This window comes from Pristis pectinata, chromosome 5 (genome assembly GCF_009764475.1).
Source record: "Pristis pectinata isolate sPriPec2 chromosome 5, sPriPec2.1.pri, whole genome shotgun sequence".
NCBI classification, from domain to species: Eukaryota; Metazoa; Chordata; class Chondrichthyes; order Rhinopristiformes; family Pristidae; genus Pristis; species Pristis pectinata.
The window spans coordinates 55383442-55405628 of NC_067409.1; the positions used below are offsets into that span (position 1 = coordinate 55383442).

At 41.1% G+C, this 22187-nt stretch overlaps 1 protein-coding gene across 2 annotated transcripts in view; it reads left to right on the plus strand.

The window, feature by feature from the left end:
• Positions 1 to 22187, plus strand: part of gabbr2 (gamma-aminobutyric acid (GABA) B receptor, 2) — a 692216-nt gene that overhangs the window by 415853 nt on the left and 254176 nt on the right. For both annotated transcript variants that reach the window (XM_052016888.1, XM_052016889.1), the window contains one exon: positions 129 to 299. In XM_052016888.1, coding sequence (XP_051872848.1) covers positions 129 to 299 — 171 coding nt within the window. The remainder of the gene's footprint in view (positions 1 to 128; positions 300 to 22187) is intronic.

A 22187-nucleotide genomic window follows, 5' to 3' on the forward strand; every position in this document is an offset into this window, starting at 1 on the left:
GAATATCTTTGCTGGTCAGTAATTTATAGGATCTGAGTTTCTGAAAATGTGGTTTCCTGCAGTAATGTCTATACAATGGGAAGATGCCTCCTTTTGAATTATTGACAATATCTTAATATTTCTTACAGCTCTCCTTTGCTGCAACTACACCAGTCCTAGCCGATAAGAAGAAGTACCCCTATTTCTTCCGAACAGTTCCATCAGACAATGCAGTCAATCCTGCAGTCGTCAAGTTCCTCAAACATTTTCATTGGCGTAGGGTAGGAACTTTGACCCAGGATGTACAACGGTTCTCTGAGGTATGACTTCTTTACTTGTGTTTTTTAACTACCAAAAGATAAATATATATTGGACAACTCACCATCAGTGTCGATAGTGCTGGTAGACTTAATGTTGCCAGTGGAAGATACTTCGCCCCACGTTTATGTCACAATGTTCTAAGCAATCTCAGAGTTTTTCAAGAACACAGGTTGTCCCTTTATTTCCTGCAGTTGTCTCTTCTATTAGTTGTTTGCCATTTTGTTGTTATATTGCAACTTAAGTTCTGAGGAAATGTATGCATAAAAATCAATGAAATTAATAGATGAAAATGTTATGAACCACTAGCAAATGAAGATGCCACAGATTCTTCAACATTCGTTGATATCCTCAAAGGAATACATTTAAATGGGTGATGACCATCTGTATGGTGTTTTTTTTCATGTGTGCCAACAGACTACCTGAGCATGAAGGACACTGTACAATTAATATACGGAGACTTTTATTCAAGAACACTCAACCCAAGGGAGAGCGCATTTCTGGTGGCTCTAATAGTGTCTTGTTAGATTGAGAAAGCAACCAATTTGAAGACATACATTTACTGATATCCAGCTCTAATTGTATTGATAAGCCACACAAACATATGAATCTTTGTCTGCTCAGCTCATTTTTCCTGTAATGTATGTACACAGCTGTGGCAGAACAAATCGCTGCTCCAAATTCTTAACAGCTATTTCTATTCAATTTACCTTTAATGACGCAAGAAAAGATCACCACTGAGAAATCAGAAGGATACATACAGGGCACACCACAGGAAATCTGTGATTTGATTACATCAGCTTGGCACTAGCAGTGAAACTCATGAGATGCATTATTTCTTATTCTGTGAATTAGCTGAATTTTATTTGAATAAATCTTGACTACATCAGAAACAATGCAGAATGACTGTCCATGCATCTGACAAGTGCCTGTTTGTTACTGAGCTGCAGTGACATGAATCAACGATATAAACTATTTGTATAAGAGTAGGAAGAACTTGAGCAGAAACATAATTAGTAATTGAGTGTAAATTAATTCAACTTGGTTGCATGTTAGGTGGAAAATGCTTACAGTGTGAAGGTGTGTTGTTTGGACAGATGGTGTTTGGTTTGATGCACCACCTGCACTTGCCCCTTGAACCAGCCCTGCAGTCATACTTCCTCTTGCAGTTATGAGCTTCCCATAGCCCCTCTAGGGCTTTGTTGCATGATCACCCTGTGAGCAGAACAATCGCAAGGAAAGGTCACTTATCGCCTCCTGAAGCTCTGCCCCTAGCATTGCCCTGACAGCCACTGACAGAACGAGCTGATAAACAGATGTTTGAAAACTATTGAAATTGATTCAAATACATTTTTTTAAGCATCACAAAAATTAAAGCAGAAATTTATCTGAAACTCATTAAACTAATAAATTCATTAAGACGTATATTATGAACTAAAAAAATTTATAAACAAAACAGATGAACATTTTTTTAAATGGATAGCAACCCCCATTCACAGTCTGTGTTGGATATAGCAAGTACAGCTGCCAGAATGCTGAGGAATTGGTTACAAATTATATCTGGTCCCTCAGCTAGGTAAGTTACAGAATCAACCCTGGACTACATTTGACGTCCAGCACATTGAGAATTTCAGAAGGCACTGAGATCCAGAAAGTGGTGATGTGTGCACTCCGGATGGGCAACCATTTTCCATGGACCTGCTGCCAGCTGGTAAAGCAATCTGGCCCATTATCTTCCAGCATTTAGTAAATCAGTGATGGAACTGAAGTACGCAGTTGCCTATAGTCTGAAAGCATCTAGTTCCTAAAAAATCAACCAAATTCTGTCATGACTCATTTTCAAAGCCTTTACATTTCAGATACCATAATCACTCAGGCTCAAGATTAGGACCTGATGATGTGGTGCATAATTTGTTTCCTGTGAAGATCCTGATTCAAGTGCTCATATCATCAAGGACTAGTAATCCAAATACCATATGGTGAAGCTTGCTATTTATGCAAATACCTTCGTTTTTGGTTGATTGGATTGAGATATGATTACAAAGTCAAAAGTTGTGAAAATAGCTGCATAGATCAAACTAGCTGCATATCATGACCAGAAGTCAAAGGCACTATTGTCATATTTATTGTTATCCAGGATATTACAGGAACCTATACAATTCTCATTATTTGACTGTCATTGGATTATCTTGTACATACTTTGTGCTAAAACCTAATTTCCGAAGATAAAATGTCGCAATCACATTAGAGGTTAAAATATTAAACAAAAACAGAATTGGAAAACCTGTCTGCTGTAAACCGCCTACTACAAAAAGCTGTTTGTCTTCATTTTAATTGTCATTGGTCTGGATATTCAGTTATGTTCCTGTGTTGCAAAATGGATCTTTTTTTATTCCTTCACAGGATACGGGCATCATAGGCAAAGTTAGATTTCATTGCCGACCCGAATTGCTCTGGGTCATTTCAGTGATCCACAATTAGTCACTTTGTGGTCTGCCATCACATGTAGGTGAGACCAGACAAGGGATCAGACTACCTTCCCATAAGGACATAAGTGAATTAGATGAGTTTTTATGATAGTGCAGTAATTTCACAATCGTCATTACTGATAGGAGCTTATTTTCCTCAAATGTTGGATTCATTTAAGTACTTGAATTATTTAATTCCAAATTCACCCAGTGGCATGGTGGGATTCAAACTTGTGTACACTTTGTACAGTTTTGGTCACCCTGTTATAGCAAAGACATGGTTAAACTGGAAGGAGTGCAGAAAAGATTTATGAGGATATTGCCAGGGCTAGCGGGCCTGAGTTATAGGGAGAGGTTGGCCAGACTCGGTCTTTATTCCTTGGAACGTAGGATAATGAGGTGTGACCTGAAAGAAGTGTTTAAAATTACGAGAGGGGTAGATAAGGTGGAAGGTAATAGTCTTTTCCCTAGGGTAGTGGAGTCCAAAACTAAGGGGCATAGATTTAGAATGAGAGGAGAAAGATTTAAAAGGGACCTGAGGAGCAACTTCTTCACGCAGAGGGTGGTGAGTACATGGAATGAGCTACCAGAGGAAGTGAAGCAACAAACTGTGTTGGAGGAATTCGTGGGGGGGGGGGGGTCGGGCAGCATCTGTGGGAAGAAAGGAACTGTCGACATTTCGGGTCGAAACCCTGCATCAGGACTGAGAGTGGAGGGGCGAGGTGGCCAGTGTAGAGAGGAGAAAGGGAGTGGCAAGAAAGGATTCTGAGGTGATTGGTGGACTGAGGAGGGGTGTAAGATGACAGGCAGGTAGTGCCAGGTAGGGGAAGTGAGTGGGGCTGAGGTTGGAAGACTGTGGCAGGTGGACGATAGATGGAGGCAGACAAAGCGAGAGAGACGAAAAAGAAAATAAAACAGATGGAGCAAGGTGGGGGGGGGGGAGGGGAGGGTGAAGATGGGAGACAGCTGCTGGAGGGAGATAAGCAGGAACACAAAGTGCTACCAGAGCTGGATTCAGGTAAGTAAAGGAGGTGAGAATGGGAATCATTAGGGGGGAGGTGAACGACAGTTAGAACCAGATGGGGGGGGGGGGGGAAACCTGTGTGTGAAGTGGGTGGATGGAGCTGGGAGGGGGAAGGGGACGAAGACAGGTGAAGGGAGGCTAAGAGGAGGGTGAGAAGGGAGACAAAATGAAAGGACCTGAGGATTAGGAGGAAAGGGGGGTGGGGAGGGGGGAAATAAAAGAAAATGGGGGTGGAGTGGGGTGGGGACCTAAATTTGGAAAACTCAATATTCATGCCTCTGGGTTGTAGACTATCCAGGTGGATAAGGTGTTGCTCCTCCAGTTTGTGTTGGGCTTCATCCTGACAGTGGAGAAGGCCAAGGATGAAAAGGTCAGTGGGGGAATGGGAAGGGGAGTTGAAATGGTCTGCAACTGGGAGCTCGGGATGTGACAGTTCCTTTCCTCCCACAGATGCTGCATGAGCCACTGAGTTCCTCCAGCACATTGTTTGTTGCTCCGTATTCCAGCATCTGCAATCTCCTGCACCTGCCAGAGGAAGTGGTTGAGGCAGGCACAATCATATCATTTAAGAAGCTCTTGGATAGGTACATGGAGGGGCGGGGCTTGGAGAGATACGGGCCGAACGCAGGAAACTGGGACTAGCTGGGTGGACACCGTGGTCGGCATGGACTGGTTGGGCTGAAGGGCCTGTATCCATGCTGTATTGCTCTATGACTCCAGACCAATAGTTTAGACATCTGATACCAGTCCCAGTAACAACCATGATGCTATCTTAACACTCCACCAGAGAGGGAAATGGCTTCTGGGTCCTCTGTCCGTGTAGTCCATTTATTCACAGAAGTGTCCAGATACAAACAGTAGCATCTAACCACTCACATTGCGCACTGGAACATCAACTAAATTCAGTTACACATTCGTGTTGCACAGATGTTTGATTGATAGAGGGGCGTAGGGTTAGTAATGAAACGTTGTTGTGTGATAAAAGATCAACCATGTTTTTGCTGAATGGTGGAGCAAGCAAAAAAGGGCTGACTGTCTAGATATTGACTAGGATTATTACGTGTGGAATCAAAGGACATGAGCAAGGTCCTAAATGAATATTTATCATCAGAGAGAAGGATATGATGGAGAGGGGATTGCTAATATTCTGCAGCATATCTGTATCAGGAAGAAGGAAGTGTTAGAGATATTGTCGCACATTAGGGTGGGTAAATCCCCAGGATCTGATGGGATCTTTTCCAGCGATGATAAGGGAAGCAAGGGAGGAGATTACTGGAGCTCTGATAGAAATTTTAGCATCTTCATTAGCCTTGGGTAAGGTACCAGAAGACTGGAGGATAGCTAATGTTGTCCCCTATTCAAAGAGGGCAGTAGGGATAAGCCTGGAAACTGCAGGTCGGTGAGCCTTTTCTTTCATCAGTGAGAGGAAAGTTGTTGGAGAAGATTTTGAGGGACAGGATTTATGTTTACCTAGAAAGACAGGCACTGATTAGGAGGAGCCAGCAAGGGAGATCATGTCTCACAAATTTGATTGAGTTTTTTGAGGAGCTCATGGAGAAAATTGATGAAGACAGAGCAGGAGACGTGGTTTACATGGACTTCAGTAAGGCTTTTGACAAGTTCCTGCATGGCAGGCTGGTCCAGAAGGTTAAGGCTCAAGGAATCTGAGGCATGTTGGCAAACTGAATCTAAAATTGACGGTGATGAGAGGCAGAGGGTGGGGGTAGATGTGTGCTTTTTTTTGTATACATAAACAACGTTTTATATACATAAACAACTTGGATGAGAATGTAGGTGGTCTGATTGGTAAGTTTGTAGATGACCTGAAAATTGTTGGAGTTGTAGAAGCCGAAGAAGAAAGTCATCTAAGGATACAGTAGGACAAGGATCTGCTGGAGGGTTGGGTGGAGAGGTGGCAGATGGAATTTAATTCAGAAAAGTGTGAGATGATGCACTTTGAAAGTCGAATTCTGGTAGGACATATGAAGTGAATAGCAGGGACCTTGAGCGCATTGATTTTCAGTGTGGCCTTTGGGTACAGGTCCATAGCTCCTTGAAAGTGGTGACACAGGTGGATAGAGCAGTGAAGAAGGCATTTGCCATGCTTGTTTTCATAAACCAAGAGATTGAGGAGAAGAGTTGGGACGTCATGTTGCAGCTGTACAGAAGGTTGGTTAGACCCATGGAGTATTGTGTACGTTTCTGATTACTATGCTAAAGGAAGGATGTGGTAGCAATAGAGAGGGCGGAAGAGATTCTCTCAGATATTGTCTGGAATGGCGAACTGTAGTTATAAGGAGAGATTGGATAGGCTGAGTTTATTCTAGCTGCAGCGGTGTGACCTTATTGAGTTTTATAAAATTATGAAGGACATAAATAGGATAGATAGTCAGTCTTTTTCCCAGGGCAGGTGGATATAGAACCTGAGAGTACAGGTTTAAAGTGAGAGGGGAGAAATTTTCAGGAGGTCTGAAGGGTATGTGTTTCACACAGGGTAGTGTTTATCTGTAATGAGCTGCCAGAGGAGGTGGTAGAGGCAGAAGCAAATATAATGTTTAAAAAGTGTTTGGGCAAGTATTTAGATAGAAAACTTGTGGAGTTGTATAGGTCTAATGCAGTCAAATGGGATTAGTGTAGATACAGTAGGCATTACAGTCAGTACAAATGAGGTGGACTGAAAGGGCATGTTTATGTGCTGTGTAATTCTATGGTCGACTCCTACTTTTATTTATAATTTTTGATGTTCAGACCAATATTTGTTTCTGAATCAATTACATTAAGTTAAATTAGCTGGATTGTTTATTCATTTCTACTTATGGGACCATTCATTCTACAAATTGACTGTCATCTTTATCTACATTCCAACAATGACTGCATTTCAACATAAAAATTACTGGCAGTAAACTTGTGACAATGTGACGTGCATAGCAGAAATATGTTCTTTCACCTTCATGGCTTGAAGTTCATTTCCAATTAGCCTATTATGCCAATGTGAGGCTGCTTTCAATTATTGTAAACTGTCACTTTATTTTATTAATTCTACAATTGATATAGTAACTTTATTAAATTAATTTCATAAATTGAAATGCAAAATCTTGAGTTCATTTTGGTCCTTTGAAATTAAGTGACCCAAAATCTTGTTAATTATTTTTAAGTTTCCTCTTCATTTTTGTTCATTTCTCCTTGCCATTGCAAAGTTAATTTAATTGATGGTGCCTGTAGACAGAAAAATTCACACAGAGTGCGGGGTTTACCTTCAGAATAAACTTCCTTTATTACAAGTTGACGTCGACAGGGGAGTCACTCGTCCTGGAATGAATTGTCACTGATCCACAGTTTCCAGCGGTATACAATTTAATACCTACCCTGCAAACCCCCCCAACCCCCCAACCTGCCCCCCCTCCCCCCATCTCTACCACACATGTTTAGTGGATATCAAGAGCAAGGCACTTGATTTACTACATCAAGCCTCAATGGCCAACGCATCATTTAGGCCAGATGCATTTCTGCTTTTTCCTTTGATGTACAATGGTCAGCTGTCCTTCCTGGAGGCTATGGGTTGGTTGTTACGTAGTATCCAAGCATGGGGTTACCATAGGTCACTGGACCTAGCAATTCGTGGTTGGGGTCAGTCTGAACTGGTTCAAGTCAGCCCCATCTGCCTCTCTATGCAGCCCTCTCCTTTACCTCCCTATTACAATGCTCCACACCAGACCATTTGATGCACAAGAATGTAATATCTTAATTCAGTGTGCTGCGTTCCATCACTATTTAAGCATAGTAGTATTTTCTGATTCTGTATCTCTTTTTGGATTTTTTCTCTTGATTTAATTCTGTGGCAGGCTGTCTTCCTGGTCCAGTTCCATTATTCTTTACTGACATTGCCTCCATTGTCTATAACTCGGCTTTTCATTCCAAAGCTTACAGACTTCATTAATACTGTAATTGCTGAGTTCCATATCTTTTTATTACAACTAATTCCCAGGCAAAGTTGCACTTTGTTACACTTGTCCATACACTTGGGCATGCATTTAAGGTGAGAGGGATTAGTTCAGAACAGACGTGAGGGGTATGTTTTTTACTGAGAGAGTGATGGATACCTGGAATGTGTTGCCTGATAGAGTGGTGGAGGCAAATTCATTGGGGGCTTTTAAGAGGGGCTTGAATGAGCAAATGAATGAGAGGAAAATAAAGGGATATGGGCATTCTGTAGGTAGGAGGGATTAGCTATGTCGGCACAATATTGTGGGCTGAAAGGTCTGTTCTGTGCTGTACTGTTCTATGTTCTTATGAAATGCTTATGACGTTACACTTGTCAATGTTTATAACAGGAAGGATGTTCATTTATAATTTTCATAGAACAGGAAACAAATCTGTAAATTTAATTCCAAGCAATACCAAAACCCCAAAACAGAGACAAATAAAAATCAATTGAATTTCAATTATCCAGTAGTAAAGTCAAAGGCATTCATAATATGTTGCATAATACATTTTATGCTACATAATGGGTATCTTTTGGTTCATGTTGAACAATACTGCAAGTAGTCTACTGATGTTATATCACTGTTGCTTTTACTTAGTTGGAAGATTGCCTAATTCTTTAATAGCCAGCTATTTGAATTTGTTTTCAATCATTCCAAATTAAGTTACAGGACAGTTTCTAAAGAGAACCTACCACAGAGGAAATGCATCATATCTGTGTAGAAATTAATGACCTTGTCGACACCTAACTCATCAAATGCAGGCAAATATCTACATCAAACAAATCAGAAAGTTTATATATAGTTCTTCATACAGGCAGGCAGTTATGAGAAAAACTTGGCTCGTACATTACGAGGGAAAGATAGCTTTATGTTTTACATGTACGCAACCTGCATCACAGTAATTTGTGCGCACATAGTGTTTATCTTGGCTTTCTATACAAGATGCTCTCACTGAAAAAGTGCAGTGCTGAGAAAATTATTGTACTGTGGTTGGGGAAGTCAGGTGGGGGGTCACGGGGAAAGGAGAAGATCAGGAAATTGGTATTATTTTGCTCTCATTTTAACGCTGGCAGGCAAATATGATTGTACAATCGACAGAGTGTGAAGTTTAAAAGTACACTCCACCTCCAAAGATATAAGTGGGAAATTATGCTGGGCTGTTTACCTTGACGACTTTTCCCCAAAGCAAAATGACGTACCATTGGACTGAAAACCTTCTGTCCTGGTTTCCAGCATACTAAAAATGGCAGAAAAAAGGAGGCATTTTACCACAGTCCATCAAAGCTTAAAGTTTAGCCTTTCAGCTCACCAAAATGAGGGATACAGACCATGTGGAAGCAGGTGGGGTTAGTTAGATTTATATCATGGTCAGCGCAGACATGGTAGGCCAAAGGGCCTGTTCCTATGCTGTACTGTTATATGACGTGTCTCAAGTAACCCATACCCTGTAATGAGCCTTAACTGAAGAGTTGAGGTTCGCTTGTGGAGTACTTAAATAGTAGTCCAGATTTATTTAGTTAAAGGTGTTCTTCCAGGCAAACCCACCATTAAGAGATTGTCTTAATATTTGCCTAGTATGAATGTCTTTATTGAAATTTCATGCCTGCTGCAACCTCCATCTTCAGCATCGGAACAGGGTGAGGGTTACACTATGGTCAAGGCCACATCGTTTATTTCTACTTGTGCTTTGAACACATACTTGGCTGGAGCAACAAACAATCTGCTGGAGGAACTCAATGGTTCAAGCAGCATCTGTGGGGGGAAAGGAACTGTCAACCCTTTGGGTTGAAAACCTGCATCAGGACTACACCAGTAAAATCAGATTATGGGATTGAGCCAACAGCAGAACAGCAGAATGAACCAGAACAAAACACATTTCAAGCCAAGATTTAAGAGGGTTGGGCAGCAAATATTGTTCCAATATACACTGGTGATACACTACATCGCAAATTAAAACTAAAACTGAGATCAAAGACATTAATCTCAATTGCGTCTTGGGAGTCTGTACCACAGTGAGTATTTACAAGTCCATTTTTGGTATCTATCTGCATCTGTTTGCAGTTAAAGTGTTCAAGTTGAAGGAAGAGTGATAAATCATACTGCCAAAAATACACAGACAGTTCAGCAATTGATTTAGGTGGTATCAGTCTATTCAAACTCCAGTAAAGGAGGGAGCTACAGCACATCTACCCATGCTAGATAACCATCTATATTTTAAGCTGTCAATCAGCAATGTGATCTATGTGTCATCCCGTCAGTATCTCTAAGATAAATGAGCTTTTTTTTGCATTGTGATTTTAGGTTACCAATCACTGGAACAGTTGGAGGGCAGCAATGATTGCTGTCAGAATGGAGCAGATTGACTATTTATTCTAAATGAGTTGGCACCTCTTTTAAAAAGCTGTCATGTCAAATTGTTATGCGTTTATTGTTATCCTAAACAGTTAACATTAGCCTCATGTTTCAAGCCTTTTAAAAACAGAAAAATAGTTGATATCCATTGATATCTAATGGCAGAAATTCAGATTATTATCTCAGTATGAGTCCTGATAGAGAAACAGATCTAAGGTTTATTTCAATAATATTGGTCACTCTTATACCTTTTAATTTACTTAAAAATGAAAGTTATTTAATAATTAAATCAGTACATATTCAATCCAGTTAACTGTTCCCTGGCTGACCGGGTTTAGAACACTATCAGGTGAAGCAGTGCAACAGTTTTGTCAGTGATTATTCGTATATATTGTCAATATTTTAAATTCACAAATTAACAATGTTTCAACAGCTAATTTTCTAATGAAAATATCATCACCCTGAAAAGTTGTATTGACATCAATGCAGCTGTTCTTTGTTTTTCATATGTAATAACTGTAACTTTCTGTAGTAAATTACTTTTAAAATGCAGAAGTGATGTGAGCCTGAAAGTTCAAGTTAAAGCTCAAGTATTCAAGGTCAAAGCCAATTTGTTGAACATTTCCCCACATCGTCTGAGAAAATGAATCATTATTATGGCAGTTACAAACTCCTTTAATAGTTTCTAAATCCATCAATGTTCCAAACGGTGTTTTTCTTAGGCTTGAATAAAAAGTTGTGAATTTGGACTGCAAATTATGGCACCCTTCAGCACTTTCAGCCTTTATTTTAGAGTCATAGAGCACTTCAACACAGAAACTGGCCCATCTAGTTCATGTCAGCCTGTTTTTCTGCCTAGTCCCATCTACCGGCACCTGGATCACAGCCCTCCATACCTCTCTCATCCATGCACCTATCCAAACTTCTCTTAAATGTTACAATTGAACCCGAATCCACCACTTCCGCTGGCAGCTCATTCCACACTCGCACCACCCTCTGAGTGAAGTCGTTCCCCTTCAGATTCCCCTTAAATATTTCACCTTTCACCCTAAACCTATGACCTCTAGTTCTAGTCTCACCCAACCTGACGGGAAAAAGCCCGCATGCATTCACTCTATCTATACCCTCATAATTTTGTGTACCTCTATAAGACCTCCCCTCATTCTCCTGCACTCCAGCGAATGAAGTCCTAACCTATTCAACCTATCCCTGTAACTAAGGTCCTCAAGTCCCAGCAACATCCATGTAAATTTTCTCTGCACTCTTTCAAGCTTATTGATATCTTTCCTGTATGTAGGTGACCGGAACTGCACACAGTACTTTAAATTTGGCCTCACCGACATCTTATACAATTTCAACACCCAACTCCTGTACACAATGCCCTGATTTATGAAGGCCAATGTGCCAAAAGCTCTCTTTACAACCCTATGTACCTGTGACGCCACTTTCAAGGAACTATGGACCTGTATTTCCAGGTCCCTTTGTTCTACCGCACACCTCAGTGCCCTACCATTCACTTTGTAAGTCTTACCCTGGTTTGTCCTCCCAAAGTGCATTACCTCACACTTGTCTGCATTAAAGTCCATCTGCCATTTTTCAGCCCATTTTCCCAGCTGGTCCAGATCACTTTGCAAGCTTTGATAGCCTTCCTCGCTGTCCACTACACCCCCAATCTTGGTGTCATCTGCAAATTTGTTGATCCAGTTCACCACGTTGTCATCCAAATCATTAATATCGATGATAAACAACAATGGACCCAGCACTGATTCCTGCAGCACACCACTAGTCACAGGCCTCCAATCAGAGAGACAACCATCTACTACCACTCTCTGGCTTCTCCCGCTAAGCCAACGTTGAATCCAATTGAGTACCTCATCCTCAATGCTAAACGACTTAACCTTCTGGAGCAGCCTCCCATGTGGCACTTTGTCAATGGCCTTGCTAAAGTCCATGTAGACAATGTCCATCACCTTCCCTTCATCAACCTTCCCTGTAACCTCCTCGAAAAACTCTATAAGATTGATAAGACATGACCTGCCACTCACAAAGCCACATTGACTATCCCTAATCAGGCCCTGTCTATCCAAATACTTGTATATCCTGTCCCTCAGAATACCATCCAATAATTTACCCACGACTGAAGTCAGGCTCTCTGGCCTGTGATTTCCTGGCTTATTCTTAGAGCCTTTCTTAAATAACGGAACAACATTAGCTATCCTTCAGTCCTCCGGCATCTCACCCATGGCTAAAGACTTCTGAAATATTTCTGCCAGGGCCCCTGCAATTTCTGCACTAGCCTCCCACAAGGTCTCAGGGGACACCTCATTAGGCCCTGGGGATTTATCCACCCTAATTCGCCTCAAGACAGCAAGCACCTCCTCTTGCGTAATCTCAATGTGGTCCATGACTTCACTACTCTCTTTCCTTAGTTCTATAGACTCTGTATCTGTCTCCCGAGTAAACACAGATGCAAAAAATCCATTTAAAATCTCCCCCATCTCTTTTGGCTCCATGCATAGATGACCACGCTGATCTTCAAGAGGACCAATTTTGTCCCATGCTATCCTTTTGCTTTTAGTATGACTATTGAAACCCTTTGAATTCTCTTTCACCTTGTCTGCCAGAGCAACCTCATGTCCTCTTTTAGCCCTCCTGACTTCTCTCTTAAGTGTTCTCTTGCATTTCTTATAGTCTTCAAGCACCTCATTCGATCCTAACTGCCTATACCTGATATACACCTCCATTTTTCTTTACCAGGGCCTCAAAATCCCTCTATAACCAAGGTTCCCTAAACCTGTTAGCCTTGCCTTTTATTCTAACAGGAATGTCCAGATTCTGTACTCTCAATATTTCTGTGCTCTCTTGAAGGTCTCCCACTTACCAAGCATCTCTTTGCCGGAAAACAACCTATCCCAATCTATGCCTGCCAGATCCCTTCTGATGCCATCAAAATTAGCCTTCCTCCAGTTTAGAATCTTGACTGTAGGACCAGTTCTATCCTTCTCCATAATTATCTTGAAATTAATGGAATTATGATCACTAGATCCAAAGTGATCCCCAACACTCACTTTTGTCACCTGCCCTGTCTCATTCCTTAAGAGGAAATTCAGTATCACATTCTCTTTAGTTGGGACCTCTACATATTGATTAAGGAAACTTTCCTGAACATATTTGACAAACTCGATCCCATCCAGTCCTTTTACAGTGTGGGAGTCCCAGTCAATAAATGGAAAGTTAAAATCACCTACTATCACAACTTTATATTTCTTGCAACTGTCTGCTATCTCTCTACAAATTTGCTCCTCTAAATGCTGCTGACTATTGGGAGGTCTATGATATAGTCCCATTAAAGTGTTTGTTCCATTTTTATTCCTCAGTTCCACCCAAATTAGCTCGGTTGTTGAGCCCTTCAGTATGTCCTGTGTGAGCACTGCCGTGACATTTTCCCTGAGTAATGCCACCCCTCCCCCTTTAATACCTCTCCCTCTATCATGTCCAAAGTAACGGGACCCTGGAACATTGAGCTTCCAGTCCTGCCTGTCCTGCAACCAAGTGTCATTGGTGAATACAATATCATAATTTGACATACGAATCCACGTTCTAAGTTCATCTGCCTTACCTACAATACTCCTTGCATTGAAATAGAAGCAACTCAGAAAATTAGTCCCACCATGCTCAACCTTTTTGTTTCCATCTTTGCTTGTAGTCTTAACATCTACTCTCCCCACAGCATCTCCACTCACTGTCCTGCCACTCTGATTCTGTCCCCCCCCTCCCCCGCAACCCTAGTTTAAACCTCCCCGAGCACCCGCAAGGATATTGTTTTTCTGGAGCTAAGCCAGTTTTTTTTTACTGGTTTTACAGGTTGGTATGTCTGCCTGCATTGTACTATTGCTGGAGCTCATTACATTTCAATCAGTTTTTCCTTGCAAATAAAGTGCAGCTTCCACCGTGGACTTTCTATTGGCACTTAATCTATGCATAGTTTGCTGGAGTGCAAGAACCTTGGAGAACTGGTGATCTGTTTGAATACGTCATGGGACACATGAGTAATTTACCCAGAAAAATTAAACGGAGTGAGTCGCACCTTGTTTTAACTGATGGGTCTCATTTTCATTCTGTAAATCTGTCATTTCACCAAACCTGACGGGATTGAGGATATGGCTAAAGATGGATGAGAGTATAAAGTGCAGGAGGCTGGACTTTGCAAAGAATCTAAGGGAATATCCAGCACACAAAAAAGTGACAGTGGTGGTGTGGAAATGAAACAGCAAGCTCCAAGCCAGTTATAGGAAGGTATAGAAGCATTATGGGCAGAGATGCCCGAGAATTTTCTGCAGAGCCCTTCCCTCCTCTCTGGACACCTCCCATATACCCTCAAAGAATTGCTTCAAAACTTAAAAACAGTAACATCTTACCTTCTTCTGATCACCCTGCTGCTTCACATCTGCTTTCCTGGGAGAGGTCCTTCCAGGACACTAGCTGCATAGTAAATTGTAAGGCTGCATTCATTACATCAATGATCCACAACTTTCACATTTTAATTAGGCTAGAAAATAGTCGTGAGCAGCTTAAAAGTCAGTAAAAATAGAATGGCACTTGACAGAAGCAGAGTGACTTTGAGCCAGCACATTGATACCCAAATTTAACCCCATCAATTGCACATCAATGTGTTTCGAGTAAGCACAAGACTCATGATAACGCAGTAGAAGAAAGATGTTTTATTCATATGTCGCATAGATGGTCAATCTAACTGTACACAGAGTAGCTTTTCAGGTTCTCTAAATTTTAAGACCTCCAAATAACAGTTGAAAACTATGCTCCTGCTCCATTATACACTTTGATTACAATCTATATTAGTGGTGCTATTGACCAAAAGAAAATCACTTTCTTCAATAATCAAAGAATTGCTCTGAGCTAGCTGTAAGGTGATAACACAATCAAGACACATTTTACTCAAATTTATCTAGCCAGACAGCTAACAGGCTTGTTGATCTTTTGATTTTTCTTAGAAGTAACCAGAGTGTTAAACTCAGAGCGGCACGGGAGCGTAGCAGTTAGCGCGACACTATTACAGCGCCAGCGATCAGGGTTTGATTCCCGTCGTTGTCTGTAAGGAGTTTATACGTTCTCCCGTGTCTGCGTGGGTTTCCTCCGGGTGCTCCAGTTTCCTCCCACATTGCAAAGACATACAGGTAGGTTAATTTGGGTTTAAAGTGGGCGGCGTGGACTCGTTGGGCCAGAAGGGCCTGTTACCACGCTGTAAATAAAATTAAAAGAAAATATTTTTAAAAAAACAGCATATTCTCAATTCTTGGTCATATTGATTGTGCTTTGCCAGTCTCTCCACAGCTTTTTATAAAACTTTTTCCACTTTCATTGTTCTCGGGTCACAGCAGACACCTACCCTGTTAATATTGTTAGAACAATCTGAAAAGTGCTTGCCTTTTCTATTGGTTCAGTCGGCCTAACATAAATCATAGGTCAAATGATTCACAGATAAATTAGCTCTACAAGCTTGCTTTTATTCCTGAAGACTGTTATAAAATTCTACAACTCTTCTTGCAAACAGGATTTCTTCAGAATGTTTAAACAATTTCTTTTTATGCATCTTAGTGTATTTTTTTGCACCAACCACTGCTCTTTTTGCAGAACATTTCATTTTTGGCTAAAACTTTTGTTCTTCTTCTTCTCATTGTTTGCCATTTGGTTTCTTGTGGATTATTTTTACGCCAATAGTTGGAACTATACCTTGCACAAAGGAAGTTGCTTGTGATTGTCAGAAGTCAATCATCCCAGCCCCAGGACATTAAGCCCAGGGACAATCATCCCAGGCATTCCTTGGGAATATCCTAAGCCAAATAATTTTCAGCTGCCTCATCAATGATCTTCTTTTCATCATTATCCAGAAGTGGGGATGTTCACTGATTACTGCACAATGTTCAAGTCCATTTGTAAATCCTCAGCAAATGAAGCAGCCTATGCCGGCATGAAGCAAGACCTCATCAACATTGCAGTGACAGGTGATATTTGCACCACAGAATGCCAAATAATGACCATTTCCAACAAGAAAGTCCAATTGTCTAGCCTTGCATCCATTGGTACACTCATCACTGAGTCCCTCAGTATCAACATTTTGGGAGTCGTCATTGACCAGAAACCCAAATTGAATCAGCTATCTAAACACTGTGACTACAAAAGCAGGTCTGAGGCTGGGTATCCTGTGGAAAATGATTCATCTCCTGATCCCTTAAAGACTTTCCACCATCTACATGACACAAGAGTGCGATAAAATATTATCCACTTGCCTGGTTGAGTACAGCTCAAGTGGGCAACTGTTTGAGAAAAGTTTCTCACTAACCACACTACCTAGGCCCTCAGCTCCAGGACAGCTTGATTGGCACCCCTTCCACCAACCTAAACATTCATTCCTCCTTCACACCAGCACACAGTGGCTGCAGTGTGTAAATTTACAAAATGCTTTGCAGTTACTTAACTTGTCTACTCTAACAGCACCATCTAAGCCCACAATCTCTATTAGCAAGAAGAACAAGGGTAGAAGGTGCATGAGGACACCACAGCTTGCACGTTTCCCAAATAGCACACCATGAGTTGGAAATATGCAGCCAGTCCTTTGGGAGTCCCTGGTCCGATCATCCCTCCCCACCCACCCTTTCCCATCCCCATCCCCTGGCACTTGCCCCTGAAAAAGAAGGAGGTGTAACACCTGTCCCTTTGTCTCCCCCCATCACCACCATCTAGGGACCTAAGCAGCCCTTCCAGGTGAGGCAGAGGCTCACCTGCACTTCCAACCTGGTCTACTGCATTTGGTGTTCAAAATGTGGCCTTCTCTACATTGGAGAAACCAAACGTAAACCAGGTGACGGTTTTGAGGAGCACATGCACTCTGTCCACAAAGGCCATCTTGACCTTCCCTTTGCATGTCATTTTTAACTCTCCTTCCCACTCCCACACTGACATGTCTCTTGTCGGTCTTCTCCATTGCTACAGAGATGCCAAACACAAATTGAAATGACAACATCTCACAATCCGCTTGGGTAGTTTACAACCCAATGGTATGAATATTGAATTTTCCAGTTTCAGGTAACCCACACCCACTCACCCATCAGTTTTCTTCTCTTCTGTTCATTCCTCCCTCCACCTGGTTCCACCTACCCATCTTCCCCTCCCCATTTGGCTCCACCTGTTACCTACCAGCCTTTATCTCAACCCTCTACCTACTGCGATACACTGGTTATCTTTTCTGTTTCCTCCCAATCCTGATGCAGGGTTTTGACCTGAAATGTTCACTTACAGCTTTTGCCCCCACAGATGCTGCTTGAACTGTTGAGTTCTTCCAGCGTTCTGTTTTTGCCGCTGGATTTCCTTGGGGTGATATCATCAGTCCACCAACTTCAGCAGCTTTATTAGTGATTATGGTTTGAGGAAGGAAATTTATTTTGGCGATACTTGCTTCCAGTTGACAGACAATATTCTGCTTTGTCTATAACAATTAAAAATTTATATTGCAGAGTGTTATCCTTAAATTTTTTTTTACTGGGCTGCAGTTGGCTATGTGAAATGTGCTAACTTTTGCAGTGTACTGAACCACAGATTCTAGGAGCTAAGTCGATTGACAGTGCTCTTGTTTCAAGTACTTTGATTGCAGTGATTTGCCGTGTGTTCTTTGAACAGAATATTAAGATTCAAGGCTATTTATGGCTTTCCATTTTTTTAATTAATTGAGCAACTAAGGTAAAATGAGAAGACACACAAGCAAAACCCACATGGCAAAAACAATTAGAGAATCAGAGTCAGGTTTATTATCACTGACATATGTTGTGAAATTTGTTGTTTTGTGGCAGCAGTAAAATGCAAGACATAAAGACATAAAAATTACCATAAGTTACAAAAATAAATAAATAGTGCAAAGACGAACTACAAGGTAGTGTTCATGGACCATTCATAAATCTGATGGTGGAAGGGAAGAAGCTGTTCCTGAAACTCTGAGGAGCTTCAGGCTCCTGTACTTCCTCCCCAAAGGTAGTAACATGAAGAGGGCATGTCCCGGATGATGAGGGTCCTTAATGATGGATACCGCCTTCTTGAGGCACCGCCTCTTGAAGATGCCCTCATTGGCTGGGAGGGTTGTGCTTGTGATGGAGCTGGCTGAGTCTACAACCCTCTGCAGCCTCTTTTGATCCTGCACATTGGAGCCTCCATACCAGGCAGTAATGCAACCAGTTAGAATGCTCTCCCCTGTACATCAGTAGAAATTTACAAGAGTCTTTGGGGACTTACTGAATCTCCTCAAACTCCTAACCAAGTAGAGTCATTGGCATGCCTTCTTTGTGACTGCATCAATATGTTGGGCCCAGGATAGGTCATCTGAGGTGTTGACACCCAGGAACTTGAAGCTGCTCACCCTTTCCACCACTGACCCCTCAATGAAGACTGGTGTGTGTTCTCCCAACTTCCCCTTCCTGAATCAATTCCTTGGTCTTGCTGACATTGAGTGCAAAGTTGTTGTTGCGACACCACTCAACCAGCCAATCTATCTCACTCCTGTGTGCCTCTTCATTGCCAAAGACAAAGTGAATTAAGAAGTAATTATTAATTGACATAAACAGCAAATGCTGGAAATATAAAGAGCAGCTTAAACACCTTCTCAGTTAACATTTGTTAACATTTAAAATGGCCTTTAATCTGAGCGAAGATAAAGTAATGATGGACTGGTTTTAAGATGCAGAGGAGGTGGGAAAGGGATCAGAGACAATATGATATAACTGTGATGGGGTAGAAAGCAAGAATAAATAAATGACAGGAGGTGTATTAATGCTAAACACAAAAGAATGGCAATAGGACAAGTAAAGAAATCAAAATCAGCATTGAGGTGATGTAAAATGTAAAAAGCAGAATCCTCAAATTGCTGAACTATTTGGTCATAAATTTATATTTTAATAAGTTTATGATTAAATGCATGAGACTAATGTGATCGCAAGAGAATGATAGAAATGGAAACTGATATGTCTTACTGTAAGTACAGTGAGATTTCTGAGGATGAGGAGAATGTTGGAACATAGTGAATGATACTTATGAGAAACATTGATATTAATTCCATTGATTAAATAAAAAGAGGCAGAAAGCCATGGATAGAATAAGAGTTTGGAAGTTAACAATGAGTGAGTTCATCCACACCAGATTTTTTAAAAAATCTGTCAAAGGAACTGAAGATATCATGTAAGTGTGTCTTCTTGCACATGGAATAATTAATTATTGGTAAGACTTAGGCAGAGCGTTAACATATTTTGGAAGAGGGAGAAGAAGAGGAACAAAGTTTGTAGAGGCAGTTTTGGCAATGGAGGTATACAAATTCCATGTGAATGTAAAGCGAAAAGCAGAAATGTTTAAAAAAAAAGGCCAGTTACTATTTTTAGATAGGAGAATTGGTCAGCTGTGAATGGGAATGTTACTCAGTGCAGAAGGGCCATGAGGACCTGTGCAGAGCAGCTGCAGTCTACTGCAACTTCCACTGTCATTCTTGGTAGGAGCCAATGAAGCACCATCAACCCACGACAATTAGGTAGATCATTGTCCTCTCACCATTTTAAAAATACTCTTCCTGTTTTTTTTATTTTTGTTTAACCAAAGTGGATGATGTCTCAGTTTTCAACATTATATTCCACCTTCTGTGTCCTTGCCCATTTATTAAACTGGTTTATATACCCACAAACCCTCATGCTGCCACTAGTGTTATATCAACCATAGATTTAGATTTATTCCTCTAGACTTCTTAATCCAATTCATAGATGTAGATTGCAAACAACTGAAGCAGCAACACTGATCCTCTCTGCTGATCAGTCTTCTGGTCATGGCCTCTCAACCTCGAGTGACCTGTTTATTCTGCTCCTAAGGGAAGGTAAAGATCTGCTTTCAAATGTAAAAAGTACTTTAATATTTGTACAAAGTAACTCTGCATTACTGCAGTTTAGAATTCACAAATCACATGCAACAAATTTTAGACACGGCATAAAAATTGGCACTAATTTATGTGAGACAAAGTTAAGTAAACACAAAAATGCAAAAGAAATGCAGATTTTTGTCAAGGGTTTGTGGTACAGAAAATCGTCGTTTGGATGGTTTTTCTAGGAAACTCGATCCCTCCATATAACACAGGGTGTACTGTATTTTGTTTGTGTGTCCTGGTTGTTCCTCACTATGAGTATCAAACATGTACATGATTCCAGCATTTTCTGTTTTTATTTCAGATTTCCAGCCTCTGCGGATTTTTTTTTGATTTTCATTCGCAGACATTCAATTACCCAATAACACCGATAGCTTTACAGTCTTTCAGCCAGGGTTGGGGGTTAGGGTTCTAAGAGAGCAGTTAGCTGCTTGTGCTGGACTCTGCCTTGACAAAGTACTGGAGGCCGGGTTCCCAACAAGAGACTGCACTAGGGACCATCTAGTATCAACTGTGTAGCACAAAGACAAGTGGCAGCAATTTTTAGGGCAATGAAGACCTGCCACAATGTCCTCTAATTATTTAAGTATTTTTAACCATTTTTGATTTTTTTTTACATATTTAAAAGTATATTCATTCTTGGGATTTGGTCTTCTCTGGCAAGGCAAGCTTTTGTTGACCATCCCTATTCAGTCTATGAGAAGATTGTGGTGAGCTGGTGTCTTGAGCTGCTCCAGTTTTTCTGCTAAAATACTTCCATAATGCTGTTAGGTGGGGAATTCTAGAATGGTGCTGATGCAAGAATGCTGACATTGCCAATTAGATTCAACATATATCAACTACACCAGTCAATGACTCCACCTAGTAACTATACCTTATTAATCACAATTAGTACAAACAACTCAAAAATCTGTTACAAAGTTTCAAGCAAAACTCATTAAGTCTTTAGTTACATGATTCTTAAATTTCGGAACTTCCAAAGCTCACTACTTGTATTCAGATATTACCGGTCGAGATGAACCTGGCCACTTGATGAGTTCTTCTCCACATTCCTAACTCAGTCTTCTGTGATGATTATTCTCCATGTTTGTTGCTCCCAATCATCCATTCCTTTGCATACCTCTTAGATAATGCTTTGGATTTATGGACGCTTCTGCCCAACCAGTCCATGCCAACCACAGTGCCCATCCAGCTGGTCCCAATTTCCTGTGTTGGGCCCATATCCCTCTAAGCCCTGCCCCTCTATGCACCTATCCAACTGCTCCTTAAATGATACTTGTGCAAGTAACTGCAAGGCATTTTGCAGGTGGAGAATGAACATTTAGGGTGATAGATCGAATGCTAATCAAACAGCCTAGAGGGTATTGATTTTCTTGTGTTGTTGAAACTGCAATCATTCAGGCAAGTGGAGAGTATTCTGCCACACATCTGATTTGTGTCTTGTTGATGGTAGAAAGGTTTTGGGATATCAGAAAGAGAGTCACTCATTGCAGGATATCCAGCCACAATATTTACTGCTTCTGTTGATTTTCTGGTCATCGGTGACCCCCATGATATTGGAGGCAGAGGACTCGTTAGTTGTAACACCATTCAATAACAAAGGTATGTGATTAGGCTCTCCCTTGTTGGAAATTTAAAAGACTGCAGATACTGGAAATCTGAAATGGATCAGGCAGCATTTGTGGGAAGAGAAGCAGTTAACTTTGAGGTCCAAGATCCTTCATTAGAATGGTTCTCAAGTCTTTTTCCCTTCTTGGACCATCACAGCTCTTAAGCTTGGCCTTCTGGATGGGGTAATGGAAGGTTGTTGGGAATGGAAATGTGGGCACCAAGTGCAACCACCAGGCTCCATTCAGGGTACTTAACTCTGATCTGTTCAATAGAGCACAGACAGTTTCAAAAAGATTCAGATTAAACTGAGCTGTATTGGAAATGAATTGCAATGCAGAGCGGGAAGTTGAAATTGTTCTTATTGTATGCTGAAGTTTGTGCTTTCTCTGCTAAAACACCACTCACTCTATTTCAAAGCTGCCCTGGTCTGCCATTTCACTTTATCCTTCATTGCATTCAGTACTGTGACAAAGGATTTTCTTCCCATG